Source organism: Panulirus ornatus, chromosome 57, assembly GCF_036320965.1.
Source record: "Panulirus ornatus isolate Po-2019 chromosome 57, ASM3632096v1, whole genome shotgun sequence".
NCBI lineage: Eukaryota > Metazoa > Arthropoda > Malacostraca > Decapoda > Palinuridae > Panulirus > Panulirus ornatus.
Genome location: NC_092280.1, coordinates 29341790 through 29361283, shown reverse-complemented (window position 1 = coordinate 29361283; position 19494 = coordinate 29341790). Strand labels below are relative to the sequence as shown.

At 36.3% G+C, this 19494-nt stretch overlaps 1 protein-coding gene across 1 annotated transcript; it reads right to left on the bottom strand.

Annotated features, from left to right (window-relative positions):
- Positions 1–982: 982 nt before the first annotated feature.
- LOC139766375 (pleckstrin homology domain-containing family A member 3-like) lies at positions 983–16580 on the bottom strand. Its single transcript, XM_071694918.1, has 7 exons — positions 16466–16580; positions 15003–15119; positions 14218–14379; positions 12876–12997; positions 12001–12144; positions 11468–11526; positions 983–10202 (listed from the first exon to the last, which is right to left on the bottom strand). Exons 1-7 carry the CDS (start codon positions 16503–16505, stop codon positions 10190–10192), a joined length of 657 nt encoding a protein of 218 aa, XP_071551019.1. The 5' UTR covers positions 16506–16580; the 3' UTR covers positions 983–10189.
- Positions 16581–19494: the final 2914 nt, after the last annotated feature.

The following is a 19494-nucleotide window of genomic DNA, read 5'->3' as shown; positions in this document are numbered from 1 at the left end:
CTAATGTATCTATATCTCTATCTTTATCCTTAGGCATAAATACATATTGACACCTTACTACTGTATAGATTAAGAAATACTTTTTATTTTGTTGGTTTTTTATAAAAAAAGCTTTAAATGTCTTGTTGCTGCTACAGTTTAAGTGAGGGAACGCTACACATTATCAATCAGCACCTTCAAATATTGCCATTGGCTTGCATTTTGTCTCCTAAGAATATAATGATTTCATTGGAAGAAAAAGTGTGGCAAGTGTTAATGCCAGTAGAGATGGAGACAATGATAAACTTGAATATGTTAAAGAATAGAACTTATTATGAACTGTATTATCATATCAAAAAGATTGCATAGTCTGTACATCATTTAAGACGTCAGCCTTATCATTGGTTAATTCTCATTCTTGTAAGTTATAATATTTTGGTACTATAATTTTCAGTATTATAATTTTTGTAGTTTAGACAGTATAAATTAATCAGCTTTCATAACCTCTTACCACAAGTAATTCTCTTACAACATATACAACTCTTCATACTGAGTGGCTTCTTCTCTTATGAGAAATGGGCTTTTGTTTAGCTACAAAAAGTCTGCAACTAACAAGTCATGCACCACATAGATAACAGTTATTGTAAAGATGTTAAATGAGTAATATGTTACGATGCCCTTTCAAGTTTTATACTCAAATATGTCATGTACTTTTCCTGCATCTGCAGCAGAGTGGAAGGAAAAGACTTTTCCAAAATAATTTGGTTGCCAATAATCGCCCATAAATGTTAAAGACCCAACACTAATACACTTTGGCCCTGAAAGAAGTGAAGCAGCCATGTCAGTTGTCTGCTCTAAGGAATTACTTTTTGAAAATAATGAGCCCCACAAATACAAGATAAACATAAGGTTGAAGCTGTGTATGATTATGAAAGGTAAAAATACGGTGAAACAATAAAATTTACAAGTATCCATGGATTAGAAGGAATATATCAAACAAAAATAAATCTTATTTTTTAATATATTATCTGTCCTTTTATAACATTTACAATGCAGCCATTAGCTGCAAGAAACAGTTGTCAAGATCAACAGATGTAAAGGATTCTAAGGCGATATATGTACTTGGCATGAAGAACTGCTCATATAGGAACCTGCCTCCTGTATGCTCTTCCGTAAACAACTGCTACAAAAATATACAACTTCAAACACTAAATCATTGCTTTCAGATGTTAGATGAGCTGTGTTTTCTTCATGGAAATATGGTTCTTGAAAGACTTAAAAGTACTACAATAATACTATACACTGCATTGTGTTGCACAATTTACAGACAGAATTAACCAGTCACTGAAAAAAAATTCTACCTAATACACTCATACCATGCTCATCTACACTTAACACATTCTTTTCTAAATTTCTTTACTTCCCTCTAAGGATTTTACCTGCTCTACACCATAATGGTGTATGCATTGATATCCAGTCTGTCTTCTTACACAATGAAAAATCTGTCTTGATGATACTGACACACATTTTTATTTCAATGTCCTACATCCATAATTTCCTCAAGTATATTATAGCAAGGTATAATCATACCAACCTCTCCATACTGGGAACTGATTTATTTCAACTTTCTCTTGCTTTTCTTGCTTTGTATCCCATTGATACATTTTATATTTCCAATCTCACTGAAACCCCACAAACGGTAATACAATAATTTACATCAGCATTTCAGTCCTTAATTTCAAAAGAACATAATGCTAAGTGCAATCCACTATAATGTATATTCAGGTGCTTCTGACATTCACCCAGCATGAATTATCAAAAATACAAAGCTCCACTTAAGACCTCATCATTCTGCTTTTATACCATTCAGATATCATCATGCTTTAATAATCAAAACATTCTATAAGCAATACACGTAAATGAAATAGCAATACAGGAATATCCAGTACTACGGTAAACACCTGGTCTATTATTTCTGAGATAAAAAATTCCATGCATGATACACAAGTTTCTCCAACATACCAAGAATACATTATAAGTACATTTCCACTCAAGCTACTGATGATACATTTATGTAGCAACAATCAGAAGCCCCCACATTAGGCTTCTTCCTCCTTGCTCAACATCATTAATTCATCAGACAGTTTGTAACACTTAACACTTCTATAAATTCATATATAAAAGCAACACAGTTTTTCATACAAACATAAACAACTTGCATATCTTCTCTGAAACCTTCCACTGGGAAAAGTGAGCACATACACAGATGCCTTAGCCTCTTTACTGGATCCCCTTTTGTGTTACTCCTACTGTGCTCAGGAATTCAGCCATGCCCACTGGGAAGAACCACAGGTCAAGAAATGTGGGAATGTTGTGTATGTTTGTGTGCTGAGCACAGGACAGCTGAGGAATGTGTCTTTTCCTTACTTTGGAAGTTGCAATTTGGAGATGTGATATGTGCAATCTGTGTTTGTGATGTTGAAAAGATGGATGGCATCCAGAACACAGACAACAAAGCATAACTTATACATACCTGGGGAGTGTAGTTACAAGCAGTGTATGGCTGGTACAATGGAACTGAGTTGGGAGGGCAGGTGCTTAACATTTATTGTCATTACGGTGTTGTGTACGTGTTGTCAGCATCATGCTTGTTGGGTATTGGGGACCAGTAAATTTAATTTGTTGGTGTGAAGCAAGGATAGGGTCTTTATTTTACTTGGGGGCTGAGGTTATTGATAGAGCACTTTAGGTAGGAGAAATCTAGTATTGTTACAGAGAATTAATGTGCTGAGCGTATTGAAATCATGAGATTGAATCATAGGTATTTTTTCTCCTCAAACAGGAAATCGACGTTATGATTGCTAAGCAACTGGTGATTGTTCTAAGTGCTGTTTTGTGTGATATGCTGCTTTGTTACATTTTCTTTTAATAGGGTGGATGACCAGGTGGTTGAGGCATAATTTAGGGTGGAGCAGAATTATTTGTTGAGGATATTGTGGGATGAATATATAATTAATTAGTTATAAACCCCAGGATCTATTTCAAGTGGCTCCTGCAGCTTTGAGGCTGTACTCCAATCAGAAGTATGGAAATGAAGGACTCCTTTGAAGTGAGAAGTTCCTCATCATGACTATATTTCTTTTTGTCCACAGCTTCATGGAAGGTGACTTTTCACTTGCTATGTAACCACATGCAGGCGAGTCCATTAACATGAATGTATAGTGTATAAATAATTTATGAGGCTTTGCTACTGTCAGTAACAGGGAAACAATGGGCTTCTTTGGAATAAGTTCCTTGACCATATGGTACTCCTTTTTGTCCACTGATACATATCAGTAATATTGTCACCACATCATCAGTTTACATCATTAAACCATAGGCAATAGTATGCCATCCCTTATCTCTAATTCCCTCTCTCTCTCTCTCTTTACGTATATATATATATATATATATATATATATATATATATATATATATATATATATATATAATACCTCAGTAGTCCTCTAACTGCAGCACCCAGGAAGCTGGCCATGTTCAGTGGGCAGACCACATATAAAAGCTACTTGTTCATACTGAAAGATCAAAGGATATCAGGGCATTTGAGCCCCATTAGTCTATAATGAAGGTGAAGGGGCAATACCAGACTGGCTTAAAAAAAGTTTTCAGCATTCACATTTTCTGGTCTTGCTTAAAAAATGGGTATTAGAGAATGCATCAGTATTGTTTCAAATGTCATAAGCAGTGGGTAAATGTGTTCATTGGGCAAATAGCAACTGATGGGTAATGTCATAACCAATGGACAAATTTCATAACCAGTGATTAAAGGTCTTAAGCAGAGGGCAGTTGTCACTACCTGAGGGCAAATGTCATAGGCTAGTGGGTAAATTTTAAAACCAATAGGCAAATATCGTAGGCAGATTCGAATTTTAAAAGTTTAATCTCAAGAGAAGAGGGACCCCAACAACAGTAAAGTGAGGTGCAGTGAGCAAATGTCATTACCAGTGGGCAGTTGTCATAATCATTGGGCAAATGTCATAACCAATAGGCAAATGCCATACCCAGCAGGCAAAAGTCATAAACAGTGGGAAAATGTCATAGCCAATGAGCATTTGGAAATGTCATATCAAATGGGAAAATGCCATAACAGTGTCACTTGCTGTAGGCAAGTGCTATAACCAGTGGGCAAATGTCATGTCCAGTGCCAAAATGTTGTAAGCAAACGTCATAACTGTGGGCATATGCCACAAGCAGTGAGGAAATGTCATAACTAGCAGGGAAATGTTACACCCTGGGGGGAATGGTCGTAATCATTGGATAACGTATCAGAACTAATAGGCAAATGTCATAACTGGTGGGCTAACGTTATATCCAGCAAGCAAATGACATAACCAGAGAAAAAAAGATCATAATTAATGAGCAAATGTCACAGATAATGGGAAAATGTCATAACCAGTGGGTAAATGTCATAATCAAAGGGCACACTTCATAACCAAAGGGCAAATGTCATTACCAACGAGTGAATTTCACAATTAGTGGGCAGAGTTATGTATGATGGCTGTTGAAAAAAAAAAAATGCATATTTTCTTTATCTTTACAACAGTATCTAGGAACAAGTAACTTGGTAAAAGTATATAATATACTGAATACAATTAATTTTCATAACTGGTATTTCCACTGCACTTTAAAATACTTTAGTATTATAATGATATAATCATTTATAAAAGAAGTGCAATCCCAATTCTATCTGTATACTTCTGTGATGCAACATCCCTCCAGGAACTCCCTCAGTGGGGTGCCAACAGGTAAAGAATCTCCATAACTGATGAACTCCAGTGCCGCTTCTTAGCCTTTAGTGCCACACCCTTAAAAGGCCACTGGCAGAGGGCAACTCTAGAGCAGTGTTTCCAGAGGCTCGTACCTAATGTTCCTACTGACTACTACTACCTAATGTTCCCTCCTAATTTTTCTACCTTCTACTTCTATCTCTTGCTCCTACCATTTTGCCAAAAGGCACAGCTAATGCATAGCACTCACCAGGGGAAAATCTAGAGTTATGAAGAATGAATTGTGTGTCACCTGTTGTCAAATGTTATGTGTGCTAAGGTTAGAGTATATGTTTGTGGACGGAAATGCCAGCAGTCCACGTGAGGGGTGAGGGATACAGTAAAGATAGCTACCTGGGTCAAAGGAGTGTAACTTGACAACCACTGAAGTGCTGGCTCACTATGCAGTTGTCACTAACCCTCCAGAGACCAAGGCAGGTAGTACCAGTATTAAACCTCCCTGGTTGGTGGCTGCCTCCCAACTACTACCTAACTATTTCTTCTACATTTTTAATTATAGTGAACTCTGAACTGGAATGTGTTGGAAAAATCTATAAACTACACTTTAAGAAATATAAAAAAATTCAAAGCCAGAGAAATATGATCACGGATTCAATCAATCTGTTTGCCATTACCACAAAAGCAAGTCTTTAAACTCAAAACAGAAAATGACTATTTCCCCTGGAATGAATGTGTAGAGCATAGCCTAGCATTAGTTTTTCCATTGGGTTCACTTCTACTGTAATCTTACTATCAAAGTAAATAACAGAACCAGCCACACAACATGCATGCAGTGTTATGATTAAAAATTCACCCAAGAAACAGAGGAAGGAGCTCAAAGAGTTTAAAAGCTCAGTTGTCTGTTCCTTGGGCTACCTCACTAAGGTCAGAAAAAGTGAGCAGGTATAAAAAACAAATCTACAGTAAAATTAAGTACACAAAAAATCGGTAGGCGTTCATGCTAAAGGCAGTAAAAGTATTTTAGGTTTCACAAATAATCTAGCTACACACTGATCTTCACTGATGATATAACATGCATGTCAGGAGGTATGCATGAACAAATCATGCTGAGACCAGAGGATGAGACAAAAAACAAAATATAAATGCATGCTCAACTGAATGCCATTTTATACTGCTTTAAATTTACCACATACTTAGATGCCAAGTAATTTTTATATGAATTCAAATTGTTTGATTATATATGACAATATGTAAAAGCCTATATAACTAGGGAAAGCATAAGGCAATTATATCTATGGTAGACGATTGAAGTACCTGTTATCCAATACCATATACATGTTGATCTTGATCCTAAATAAAGAACAGACAGAAAATGAAAAATTCATAAATTATAACGTTTATTATTCTTCATTAAATAATAAAATCAGCTAATAATCCATTAAATTCACTTTTATGCTAGTCAAACTCATTACGTGATCTCACACAATATACTGTTAAATAATATTCCACTAATTTGAAAATAATGGATCCTATACTCCAAGCATTAAAGGTAACCAACTTGTAATACAGGGTGACCATTTACATACTCTGTACAACTATGATCTGGTTAGTCTTTAAGAAACTCACTTTTGATCTGAAAGACTCTTTTTATAAGCTGTAATCTGGAAATATTAAGAGTCTAACTTGGCGCTCAAGACATTTTAGACAATGAATTACAAGACATAATTATAATATACTTACCCCTAATTCTCCACAAACAAATGATATCGGTAATTAATCATTTCCCCACCACAAAAGCAAGGATTTACCCTGTTGCCTAATCCTGTCACAAAATGGCATCAAGCTCAACTTCGGGCTGTTATGCCCAGGAGTCATAAAATATGTTTACAAAAAGTGAACCAGTGGACTGGGCAGAACAGTAGTGTGTGTGATCTACTTGCCCCATCTAGGCCAAGAGCAGTCAATTCAGAACTTAGCTTTCCAAACTTGATGATGAGCTGTGCCAGAGTTCTTATGTGGTAAATTAATCCATACACTGAGCATGGTCATCTGTTTCAGCTGGAGTTCTACAGCCATAGGGTACTGATCAGGAGTCCTTTAGAGATCAGCACAGTAATGAATTTGGAAAACTAGAGATGTGGTAAAACATTGAAATCTTAGGTAGAGGGTAAAAGTTATGAACACACTGTGATGAGCAAAAAAATCAAGTTCACAGTGTTCAAGAAGCTTGTATGAAAGAATGCTTGTTCCAACTACGATACATGAATATGAAACAAGTATATGCAGGTAAGGATAGTTTGACAATCTGAGTAGACATTTATAACTTGCAAAATCTTGTAATTAGGGAAGATAAACACAAGATGCAAGATGGATATCTGGTGCATAAGAGGGCTTACATAAAATTGGCCCCAATTATCCCAAATCTAGAGTTGGACCTGAAGGTGCATCATACACTCTACGATAATAAGCTCCACTAAAGACAAGAATTTTAGTAATATTTAGCCAGTCTAGAGAGAGCATGAAAGAAAAGCCTCAGTATCTGAGAAATGCATCAAAATCTCCATGGTTAACTTCATATGTCCTGAATCTCCCAAGGACCTCTGTTTTTTGAGAAATGCTCCAAGGCAAAATCTTGTGAAGGTAGAAGCCTTTCACACCTAGTAACACAGGTTGGACCTCACTGATGGAATGCCACATTCCCCAAACCAAAATGTAACAGAAGACACAGTTCCCTAATTTGAATGAGAAACAGCTGTCACAAACTTAAGCATGGGAGATCAAAAAGATGAACTAAACTGAGAACATGAGGATTTAATCCCAAGACCCATACACACTGCTTATTAAAACTCCTCATCAGACAAAAATAAAAAAATTTGGTTGCTAATGGCAAATATCGCAAGGTTCATGTACCTCTGGAAGGACTCCAGAGCTGAAAAAAATTCTGAATCCTACTCATCTAAATATCATGATAAGGGTTTGTACCTAAAGGTTGGATTAAACAACAGTATAAATCTATGCTTATATGATCTGAACATAGCTAATTATCAGTGAATGAACATTTGTGGTGGCTTTCAGAGCAACTATACCATTCCATTTAAAATTAATGTCAGTGAAAAATAAGTGACAATAAAGCTTTAGTATCCGCAGCACACAGTTAGGCTCAGAAATGGTTATTTACACAAGGGCACCCATATGCACATAATACAAAAGTGTCACTGCTTATTCAGCCCAGTGCCAAGAATCGAGCCCATGTCTTCTGTGGAAAAAGCGACATTAGACACACAACACACCAACAAAAGAAAAATTCCTGATGGATATCAGAAGTGCTACAAACTTTTATGTACATTTTTAGAGTAAATGATCCAACAAAACAAGAATTAGATAATCTCTAAAGGTCATTTCTACTATCTCTCAAACCTAAGAATAATATTTCATTAATAAAAATATCTAAACCATTGTTCTAATAATATACCTATACAGCTTTTCCTTTGGCATCAATTAGTTTATACATCTACATTATACACATACAGTACCATTAAAATAAGCTTGAAAACGGACAAATAATCGAATACAACAATTAATATAATGCTTTTCTGAGTAGAACCCAACCTGTAATACAGTAAGAATACATATTTAGGGATGATATGGCTTGCAAGTGAAAAATTAACTTTAACTGAAGCTTTCAAATTCTCTATGTTTATGCCTAAAGTACTTTAGTACATGTACTGCCTTTTAAAACATTCCTTATCAAAATATAGAATATTCTGGCAATATTTATCAATACAGCAATTATTATATATAGGAAAGCTTTAAGAAAATGCAAAATTTCCCTGACAAAATATAGAGGAATGTCATTAGTGAAAATAACAAGAATTACCACAAAAAAATCTACAAGTAATCAGATCTAAGTTGCTGATGACATCATGATGACACTTTTGTCTTTTCTGAAACTACGTTGGTTTCCCAATACAGATAAAAAGTTTTTGTACAAATGTTCATAACTTTTTAAAGTTTTCTTGATAAAATTACTGAAAGACATATCATCATCAGAAGCAAAATCTTTAGAATTTCATATCAATCCCAAGTACTAAAATTTAATTTTTTCACTGAAAGATTACTCCGTACATCAAGTTATCTCCATTCCCATTCACTTGAGGTGGATTACGAAAGTTTCACAAGCCATAATTGAAAGCAAATGGGAATATATAATGGAATTCTAAACATAGGGACATTCACCTTTCTGGTAGGCATTTTGAAAATATTTCAAATTTCTAATTCCAATAAAATAATTTCTAAACCAGATCATTATAACAATACAGCCAGCCAATATATCTGTGTGGTCTACTATCAATGCTGTATTCAAGTAATGTGCACAACTTGCTTAGTGCATATATACATCATTTTTACAAAATGTGTTCCAACTTTACTCATAAGTAAATAAAGACAAACAAAAGTTTGCACTGAATGTTATCACAATTGTATATTTTTGAAATTAATTTTCAGAAGAAAAACGAATAATAATGATGCTTACGGTTAGTTATGAATCCAATGTATGAAATATTCCATAAGCCAACAAAAACTTTTATGAAGCATGGAGAACTTAACAAGCTTTTCTCAATAGATGAAAAAGTGTTTTATACAGTAACAAAAACAAAAATTAGGCTTGCCAATATAATTATTAAAAATGGAAAAGCTTTCTTTTGCTGGGGCTTTGATTTTGTTCATAACATGGCAAAGTCTGTGTAATGCAAAATGAGGTACTGTTATGACAATACCATTAGAATATGAAATTAAAGTCTACAGCTGCCATTACTGTGCTCCTTTTCAATCTTAAATTTTCACAACAAAAACATGAAAGCAACTACTTTCTTGCTCCACCTAATTCCTCAGTACATAGCTACCTCATCCATCACCACAATTACAAAATGTGCCAGGGTTCTGCCTTTTATCAAACTTTTCATTACATGAATAATAAATCACTTGTAGTTCCATAAGCACTATTACTTCTAAGAAGCTTGAAGTGAGCACTAATTAGACAACCATACTGAAAAAGAAAGTGTCTTTGCTTCATGTAAAATGATTCAACACACCCTGAATAATATTTACACATTAATGACTGAAAGTTAAACAATATATTCAACTGTTCGAATAAATAAAATTGCAATTCTTTTTGATGGAATGTATAAATTCTTTCAAGTCAATGATTATGGAGGGTGAAGTTTTTCATGATTCCAGCCATACATAAACTTATTTCTGGTACCTCACTATGCTTAAAAGGTTAAAAAACAAAGGGATCTGTCTTAAAAACTAATAAATTCTTCTGACTAAGGTTCCATCAACAGGGAATTGGCCATTGCTTCTTGACATAAGCAGAATTCTGTACTGTAAAATCATACTTTTTGTCACCATAATTCCACTGATAATCACTCTGTCCTTCTGTGAAAAGAAAAAATCGTAAAATCTTATGAATACGCTTCTTTTCTTATATTTCATCTCCTAGATATGTACATCTTAAAAACAACTTGTAGACTTTTTATAAATTCACTCATGTGATATTTTGGTTTCTGCCCTACAATGAGATCTTTTGACCAGGTTCGTGTATTTTCTGAATGAAAGCAAACAAAATGATTCTTACAGAACATGTCAAATATGATAGCACAAACAGATGAATCTGAAAAATAAGAAGCTTTTGTTCTTCACAGCATAAGGCAATCAGTAACTGACAGGTGTCTGAGTGTCCAGATGATGCAAGGTGGCTGGATACATTGTAGCCAAAAAATTGGTCCCTGCATTGCAACTTTGCTAAATCACAAAGGCCCAGTATTCAGACAAAAATGCTGTCATTTGCCCAAAAGACATAATGCATTTATTGTCCCCTTCCCTTTCATTTAGAGAAATTTGAAAGTAACCTCTTAACAAAAAGGGAAAGGGTTTTAAAGTCTTAGTATTCTAACCCAGTCATGATACACCAATCAGTACTGCAATATAATTTAGAAATACAGATATGATTAGGATTATCACACAAGCTTTTGAGCTAAAGACAGCTTTACTAAAATGATATAAAACTCTTCAAGAAGAGAGAGAGCAAGCAGAGTCCCATGGCTGGTTCATGACAAAGAGCAACTAGAACATGTCAAAATTCCAAGAGGGAGATGACTAACAACATCCTTTTCTGAGGATATGAATATTCTTTACATATCAATGGCAACATTCATGGCTAAAAATACATGTTATCAAGACAGATTAGAGAGAGAGAGAGAGTTTAACCTAAGAATTTCAGGAACAGGACCTAATTGTTAAGAAAACATGAGAAGGTAGCATGTATGGTGTCTTTACACTGGCCCTTCTGGACACAAGCAGTAATTTCAAGCCCTATTATCATAGTTATCCTATATCCCTAGGACCCCTTTCATGGAGCTCCTGCTGCTTCATGACTGCAGTCCTCATGGGTAAGGTGGGCTCTGGGACAAGAAGGTCCTTGTTGATCCTGTTCTCTTTTCTGCTCGCTGATGATGATAAAGCTTTACAGAGGAGCACTTCTTCCTTGTGGTGGTACCACATGCAGGAAGAGTCTGTTAATACCTATACCCAATTATCATGACTTAGAAACCAAAATATCCAGCCATCCTGAATCTGGACAAGAAGGCAACTGCCTATGACTTACTGAAAACTATGGACAAAACTGAAAGCACTAGTCTTACCTTTCTGTAGAGTTCTGTCTTGTTGCTATAGGTGTAGAAGTACTAGAACTTTTCCTTTCCTAAAAAAAAAAAAATATATACAATATTAATATGGACAGGGAGCTGTGATTTCAGTGCATTACACATGGCAGCTAGAGACTGAGTGTGAATGAATGTGGCTTTTTTTGTCTGTTTTCTTGGCGCTCCCTCGCTAAAGCAGGGGGTAGAGATGCTGTTCCCTGTGGGGAGGGGTAGCGCAAGGAATGGAAGAAGGCAAGCAAGTATAGATATGTACATGTGTATATACATATGTGTTTGTGTATGTGTATGTATATGTGCATGTATGGGTCTTTATGAATATATATTTTTTTTTATACATATTCACCATTTCCCACATTAGTGAGGTCGTGATAAGAACAGGGAACTGAGCCTAAGAGGGAAAATCCTCTAAGAAAGTCTGTGAAAACAAAATCTTTATCAGTTTACTTAATTTACTTTTACCTTACTAATGAAAGAAAGAATGACTGAAATTTTGAACACTGAGGCAAACAGACCTTGAGGACGGTGATTGGAGGTATGGGAGTGTCTCCACTAAGCTGTGGCGTTGGCGAGGTGTTGGACAACTTCAGGCATTCCTCTAGTGTATGGATGAAAGTATCACAAGTTGCTGAGAGCAGAGCAGTAGATTCATCCAACTTCTGCAAACAAACTTAGTGAATATTTTTTATATCACTGAATGAAAATCAAGAGGGATTATTCCAGGGCTACATGTGCTCTTTTCAAATGTGTATTGAATTTCAGTACAATGAGCCAAATGGTTGCCAGGATAAAATAAAAAATCATTCATTACAAAAACAGAGATAAACCCCCTATATGACATCCTAAGCTCACAACAGAAAGATGGATACAATGAAAAATTCAAGAGCTAATATAAATACCCAAGAGCATGTTACTGAAACTTGATACAATTATTTGTGCAAGGAAGATAATGGGTATCAGTACTGACAAATTGTTGGAAGCAAAATTCTAAGGAAAACCTGAAGGTAAAATTTAGCTATAATAGATATCTCCATAAACACAGTATGAGAAATAAAAAGAAACTTGACACTTCCAGGATTCTTTTTTTCTTTTTCCAATATACAAAATAGCATGAAGCACTGGTCAAAAAGCAAAATGCCTGAAGAGGACTGCATGTGACACCCTGCCTTAAAATGCAGGAAAAGGCATACATTGTATAAATACAATTTACTGAATCCTTCAAAAAGTATTGGTATGACATTATCATTTTCAAATAATACATTTTCAAAATAAATTACTTGGATATATTATTTCTCTGGAGAAAAATTTGTATTTCACATAATTTAAAGGGAAGGGACACTGAATAACCAAAATATAGTGATGAACAATAATATTTCTTTTTTCAACAAACCTCAAGATCAGGTCCATCCGGGTTGTTGGCTGCTGTCTTAACACTGTAGACCTGCTTCATTAGGAGGTCACAAGTCAGTCGTAGTTCTGACTTCTTAGCTTTCACGGTATCTGGCTCTTGCTCTGAAAGTATGACATATGATCAAGTAAGTTGAAAGAGAAATCTTAGGACAAATAAGAAACCATATGTTCAGAGAGAGAAAATGTATGGCAAAAAGCAATAGTGTACTGCATGAATAATTTTGTAAAGGAGGAAAATCATACAATATCCATCTGAAGAGACGAGACTTAGGTGGTATAGAAATCTGGGAGTGATGGTCAGCATGGATGATGAATGAAAACTAAAATCATGACCACAGTCATGTAAAGGAAAAGTTTTAGGTATGCAATGAAGGCTCTAGTGAATGGGATAAGTCTAACTGCTGCATGCAAGGAGATTGCATTAAGGAAAGATGACTAACTCATAGCAGGACTTGAGAGAATAGATAGAATTAAAAATGATGAGATAGTAAAGATGTGGATGAAGGATTTTTTAAAAAAAAAACATAAGGGTGAAGCAATTTAAGATGATATGACTGTGAAAGACACACTGGATGGTGAAGATAAATGTTAGTGGAAGATGCATAGAAAAAGAGGTAGACCATGAAAGGATGGACAGATATGGTGTTAATTACCTAGGGTTAGATGTTTTGTGGATCAGGATGCCTAGAGAGTGATTTTTGAATATATGAAATGAAGTCACTCTATGGGGTGAGGTGGCAGTGTGAATATATGTCATGTTTCACCTGATGTGGCAATGTAGTGTTGTGCACAGCAAAAATTGAGGAGCATTTAAATTTGGAAACCTAGTTCACCTTGGCACACTGAACATGAGCCAAGAATGTGTGTATGATCTGAAAGGTTGTACTATTTGAACATTACCAATCCCATGCAAACAGAAAGATATGAGTACAATAGTGGCAAAAAATACATAAAATTGGCTCAACAAGGTCATAAAATACTGGACTAGTTGCAAGATTCATAAGCACAAAATACATAAAATTGGCTCAACAAGGTCATAGAATACTGGACTAGTTGCAAGATTCATAAGCACATCATAAGACTTTAAATGAGTAATTTAAAAATACATTTAACTTTCCGCTTACCAATATTTTTCCCCATCACTTTATTTCATATTTCCACAAACATCCACCGATTTCAACTTATATTCATGGAAAGTTAGCTGAACTGATACACCAACAGATCAAGATATAAGATGAATGCACATATGCAGCTGCAAACTGAGAGAACATCATTTTGTTATTCTTTAAACTGAGTCCTTTTATTGTATCATATCCTCTTACCTTTCTCTATTTTGGGTTGAGGTATTGCAGGAGGAATACCAGCTTTTGCACTGCCTAGGGCTACGAGCCAAGCATGACGTTCATGTGGAGATGGAGCCTTGAGATAAAAATGTTGTTCAAATGGAATCACAATATCTATTCGCATTGTATCTGTTGGATGTACTGAAAGAGAGATTACTATTATTAGGTAGACTAGGAATAACCCCTGCTAGCAATCACATAACCATACATACATTTCTCACTATCTAAGTTCTCCCTTAACTAAAAACACAGCTAAGACAGAATGTTGTGAAGCATGCAATGAATATGAATTGGTGGCAAAAACAGAGTGCAATCTGTTTTTTTTATAATTATGTATCATTAAAATAAGACAAGTGCTATAACATCTTACATGCAACTCAGTTTAGAAAGAAACGTAAGAAGGTGCATATCTAAATGTCTGATATACAAAAGAAAAGACAAATGTACCTTGGTAGTATACTGGCTGGCAATGATAGCCCTACCATGGACAGAAAGAAATTTGTCTCTGTCCTAGTATCTGTATTTTTCTTTAACTCTTTCAGACTCCAGTATCATTTATCAATCAGCAAAAAATTTCTCTAATACAGTACACTGTATACATTTATTGTTCCTGTTCCCTAATACTTAATAGAAAATTAAAAACTAACAGAGGATCGATATCTCTGAGTACATTTTTGATAACAAAGAAACTGATCTTAAACCAACTTGCATTGCCATGTACTGCACTGGTTCTGACATTACAATAGACAGAAGGATTAACTCACCTAAAATCTCACAAGCAGAAAGTTTTACGGATCCTTTAGACCCCTGGTTGACCTCTTCCTGTGACTTGTAGTATGCAAGAACTCCTTGGTCTAAAACAAACCATCTTGGCTGCCAACCTGATAAACGAGTTAAAAATTTGAACACAAATCTTCAGTTTGAGAGTTACGCATTATGTATGTGCAGTATTTCACAACAGCCATTTCCCATATCTCAGGACATCCCATACATTAAATATTCTTATTTATTTCAGTTACTATATTATTACTAAATAACCCTAAGTCTCATTCTCCAGGGGCTACTGCAGCTTCAAGACTGTCCTACAATCAGCAGCAGGGAAAGGATGGACTCTTGGATTGAAAAGTCTTCAACAAGATTGTACTGCAATGAAACAACCTCATGGAAGGTAACTTCATTCACAGTTTGAACACAAGCAGCCAAATTCTGGTAATGCCCGCTACTTATTTCACCAAATCCAGCAACAATTCCAGTATCGATTCAAGTAACATTTGATAAATAACCTCTGCATGATGCAGTCATTTATACACAAGTCAACTAATATGTCTGCATTTCAGAATACAGACCTATAATACATAAAAGTATGTAAAGCAGGTAAGTTGCCAATTACACTAGAGGAAGGTGAAGGTGAATATGGGGTATACTGGAGTATGGATGACTAACCCTTGAGATATTACATGAATAACAGACCTAACTCAGGTTCTGCAAGAATGAACATATTTCAGTTTTGTTCCTTCACATTCTCTCTCTCTCTCTCTCTCTCTCTCTCTCTCTCTCTCTCTAAGACATGAATAGAAATATCTTTTTTTTTTTATCAAAAACACACAATAATATTTGAAGACCATTATCATGATCAGCCACCAGCAGTGAGACGGGAAGTACAGTTTCCCAGCCAAGGTTGGAGCAACGCAAGCATGACAGCGATCCGGTGTGGTATTTTTTTTTTTTTTTTTGTGACCATCCCATGGCGGATTGGTAAACTATAGGATACATCAATTGTAAACACGTGTTATATGTCCAGAATAAACTAAAATCGCTCCCTCCTCCTCCCTTCCTTCCGAAGTATTAGAGTAATAATGATCTCGCAAGTCGTCGGCATGCACGTCACTATACCATCGATATCTAATAAAGATAACGTACATATAGAAAGTTCCACGCACCTCAGGTTACGACATTCAGACAGGATGTTTATGTTCATAAGTTCAAGAGTGTTATAACATCATAAGACTCACGAAAATACATACATCTTCCTTCAGGTGTTTTACATGGTAGCCAATCTACTCTCCTGCCACATCAACATCTTGTCGTCTGTCACTGACCGATTGACATAAATACTCCATCCATATTCAAAATACAGTGAAACTACGAAACTAAAATGACTTTAAATGACGACCCCTGAATCTTTATCTCAAATGCCCTCTCATTCTCTTAAGTGATTAAGACGTACCATTCCAGTAATTGGTCCATTTGAAGAGAATCCCTTCCATTGCGTCCGCCTCAAACGAGCAACCAGCTGGCAGCCCACCCAGTGTTTACAACCCGCCCTGACATCTGGCGGCCGCCCCGGCAACTACCCACCCATTCCCCCCCCTGCAACATGATTATCTTTTTTTTCTTTCGTATAAATCTATTATGATATCTGTTATTAGTTTTATCATTATTATTATTACCATTACACACATGTCTAGTGATATATGTGTAATGCCCAGGTCTCGCTTCACCCGTGTTCATTAATTCCTAACTATTGGAAAACATACAAACTTTATTTTTCGTTCTTATTGAAGATAATCCTTTGTACTGCACAGAACGTGATCTACAAAGACCGACTCAGTATTATCTCCCAGACTCCTCATGACTGTTATACTATACAAGGTATGGCGTCTTAACTTTGTACCACTAATTCAGGTGATGTTTGCTGTTTGGTTTCGCTGATATTGCATGATATTAATGTCAGTTGTACGAGGACAGCAAAGCATAGAGATAGACCGGTATGATATTCCAGCTTCTCTGAGTGAATAGTGCATTAAATGGCGACAGATAACGGTCTTTCCCACATAAATGACGCCATCACCGCTAACATACGGGCTTGGCTCAGTCCCGTTGACTTCTATCCCAGACCATGACAGCCACGACCTTTTGATACGAGTATACAAAGACATAACTAAGGCACACCATCCCAGTCAACCATTACATGCATTAAGAAACCTGTATGTTCACAAATCATATGCAAATGGACTCGATGCGAAACATAGGGAATTAAAGTTCACAAAAGTTTTACATTGGAGTACAACTTATGACCACCTAACTTTGAGGATTTTAGGAACAATTATAACCGCTATAGGAGGCTCTCATGCAGGACGAGGGGACAGGAAGGTGTGTGCCCCGGCCTGTGACTGTCAGGCTACACTGCCTAGCCTTGAAGATGATGTAATCAGTGATGTGAGTATTATTCTCACCTCCACTTCTTACGGTAATTGCCACCCCGGTAAGGTCTGGTCAGGACGTGTTTTGACAATATGATATTGTGTAAATGTTAAGTAGCTGACTGGGACCAGTGTTAAGAAATTTTTCAATATCCAAGATGGCCACTAGTCAAAAGTACCTCGTAATGTTGTTTCCACATTACTGAATATTACTATGATTACAAGGCAGGCTTCATATTTACCCTTAACCTCCAGATCAGGACGGTAGGACCCTTAAACATGATGATACGACCCTTAAGAAGACAATACAGGCCCTGGGAGTCAACGTGACCTTCCACCTGACCAGTAAGTCAGGCCATCATACATTAGAGTTGCTGAAGGATTATACTGTCTGGCTCTGTCTCAGGCTGTACCGTCGTTATCTATTGATTACATTATCTTGCTTTATGGTCGTACCGCCGTGCTCTAAAGTCGTACCGTTGTGCTCTAAGGTCGTACCGTTGTGCTGTAGGATTCAAGGATGCCTTTGGCTACGTAATCGACCCAGGGAAATATTTATTCCCGCATTTTAAAAAGAACACAAATCACTCTTAAAGCTGGATATCATCAAGACTTAAATAGGCATAAATATTTCAAGCATATCTTTATGTGTTAAACACATGAATATATCCGGGGTTAATGTTAGATTCATTGTTTACTGACGGGGAAGTTTAAGATAGATTCAAACGCATTGTTGATACGCCAACGTATTGCGTCTCTTGGCTCAGCTATGGCGGATATTGGAGAATAAAACTCCCTTCCCTCCATAATAGAAAAATGGATGGAGTCTTTGAAAAGAATTCTTAACCCTCCGAGAAATGTTTTCATCTGTGTTTTTCCCTGTGATGTTTGGAGGAGAGTGTCATGGGGGAGGAGACCATTGGTTGAGACAAGGCCCCGACCTGCCTTTGATGTGTGGCCATAAAGAATGAGATTGGTTGTGTGTCTTGACTACTCATCTCTTCTAAGAAATCTCTTGTCTTTACCTGTGGCTTCGACACGTTCTGTCTACAATGAGAAGATTTGTTTCAAGATATTTGTATTATAACCGCGTGCTTACAGCACTGAAATCACATACAAGATATGTTAGAATTTATCATTTTTTTTTGAAACCTGTTGGGCAAAGACAGAAAATCATCAGCGCTGGCAATGGATACGGATTGAAGCGGTAACGAAGGCACAGTCTGGAAAAAAACATAAAACATAGTAAAGACTTGCGACATCAGCAACTCGAGAATGAGAGAGAGAGAGAGAGAGAGAGAGAGAGAGAGAGAGAGAGAGAGAGAGAGAGAGAGAGAGAGAGAGAGAGAGAGAGAGAGAGGAAAAAAAAAGTAGCATCCCTCATTCGTCAACAGCGACGCTATGAGATCCAACATCCCATGTTAATGCCTTTTTTTTTTTTTCTGTTTACAGAGACACTCGGGTCTGGTTTGCCCGGCTCACGATGGCCTATCGTATGTGGCAGGAGGAGGAGGACTGTGGCGGCCACCTGAACGCGGTGTCTGGTGTAAAGGCTAGGCTTACGCCATGGCCACTCGCAGCCCACATCAAAGCAAAGGCGTCTGCTGGGGTCTTAATTTTTTTTTTTCTTCTCTTTTTCTTTCACGTACGAGTTAGCTCGTAACCACTGCTGCCACAGAGTCTGAGGTTGGTTTATTTTTAGTTTATGTTTTTGTTTTCCTTGCTGTGACATTGGTTATTGCCTTAGCTGTTCATCATTGCTCTCAGAATATTTTCAAATATTGCTATAGCTCAGCTGATCTTGAAATATCTTTTTATTAAAGCTGTTTTCTCGACTAACCTGACTTAACCTTACCATTTTCGCACTGACCTTTTCCAACCTAATTGTCGTATTCAACCGTAATCTAGACTAACCTAACCTGGACGTTAGAGTTGTTATATCATAACATTAGTTACTGATTACTTTATCCAAACCTAATGTAGATCCTGACATTAATCCAGACTAACCTAAACTAATTATAAATTTAAAGTTTTATAGAACTATCTTCATGTC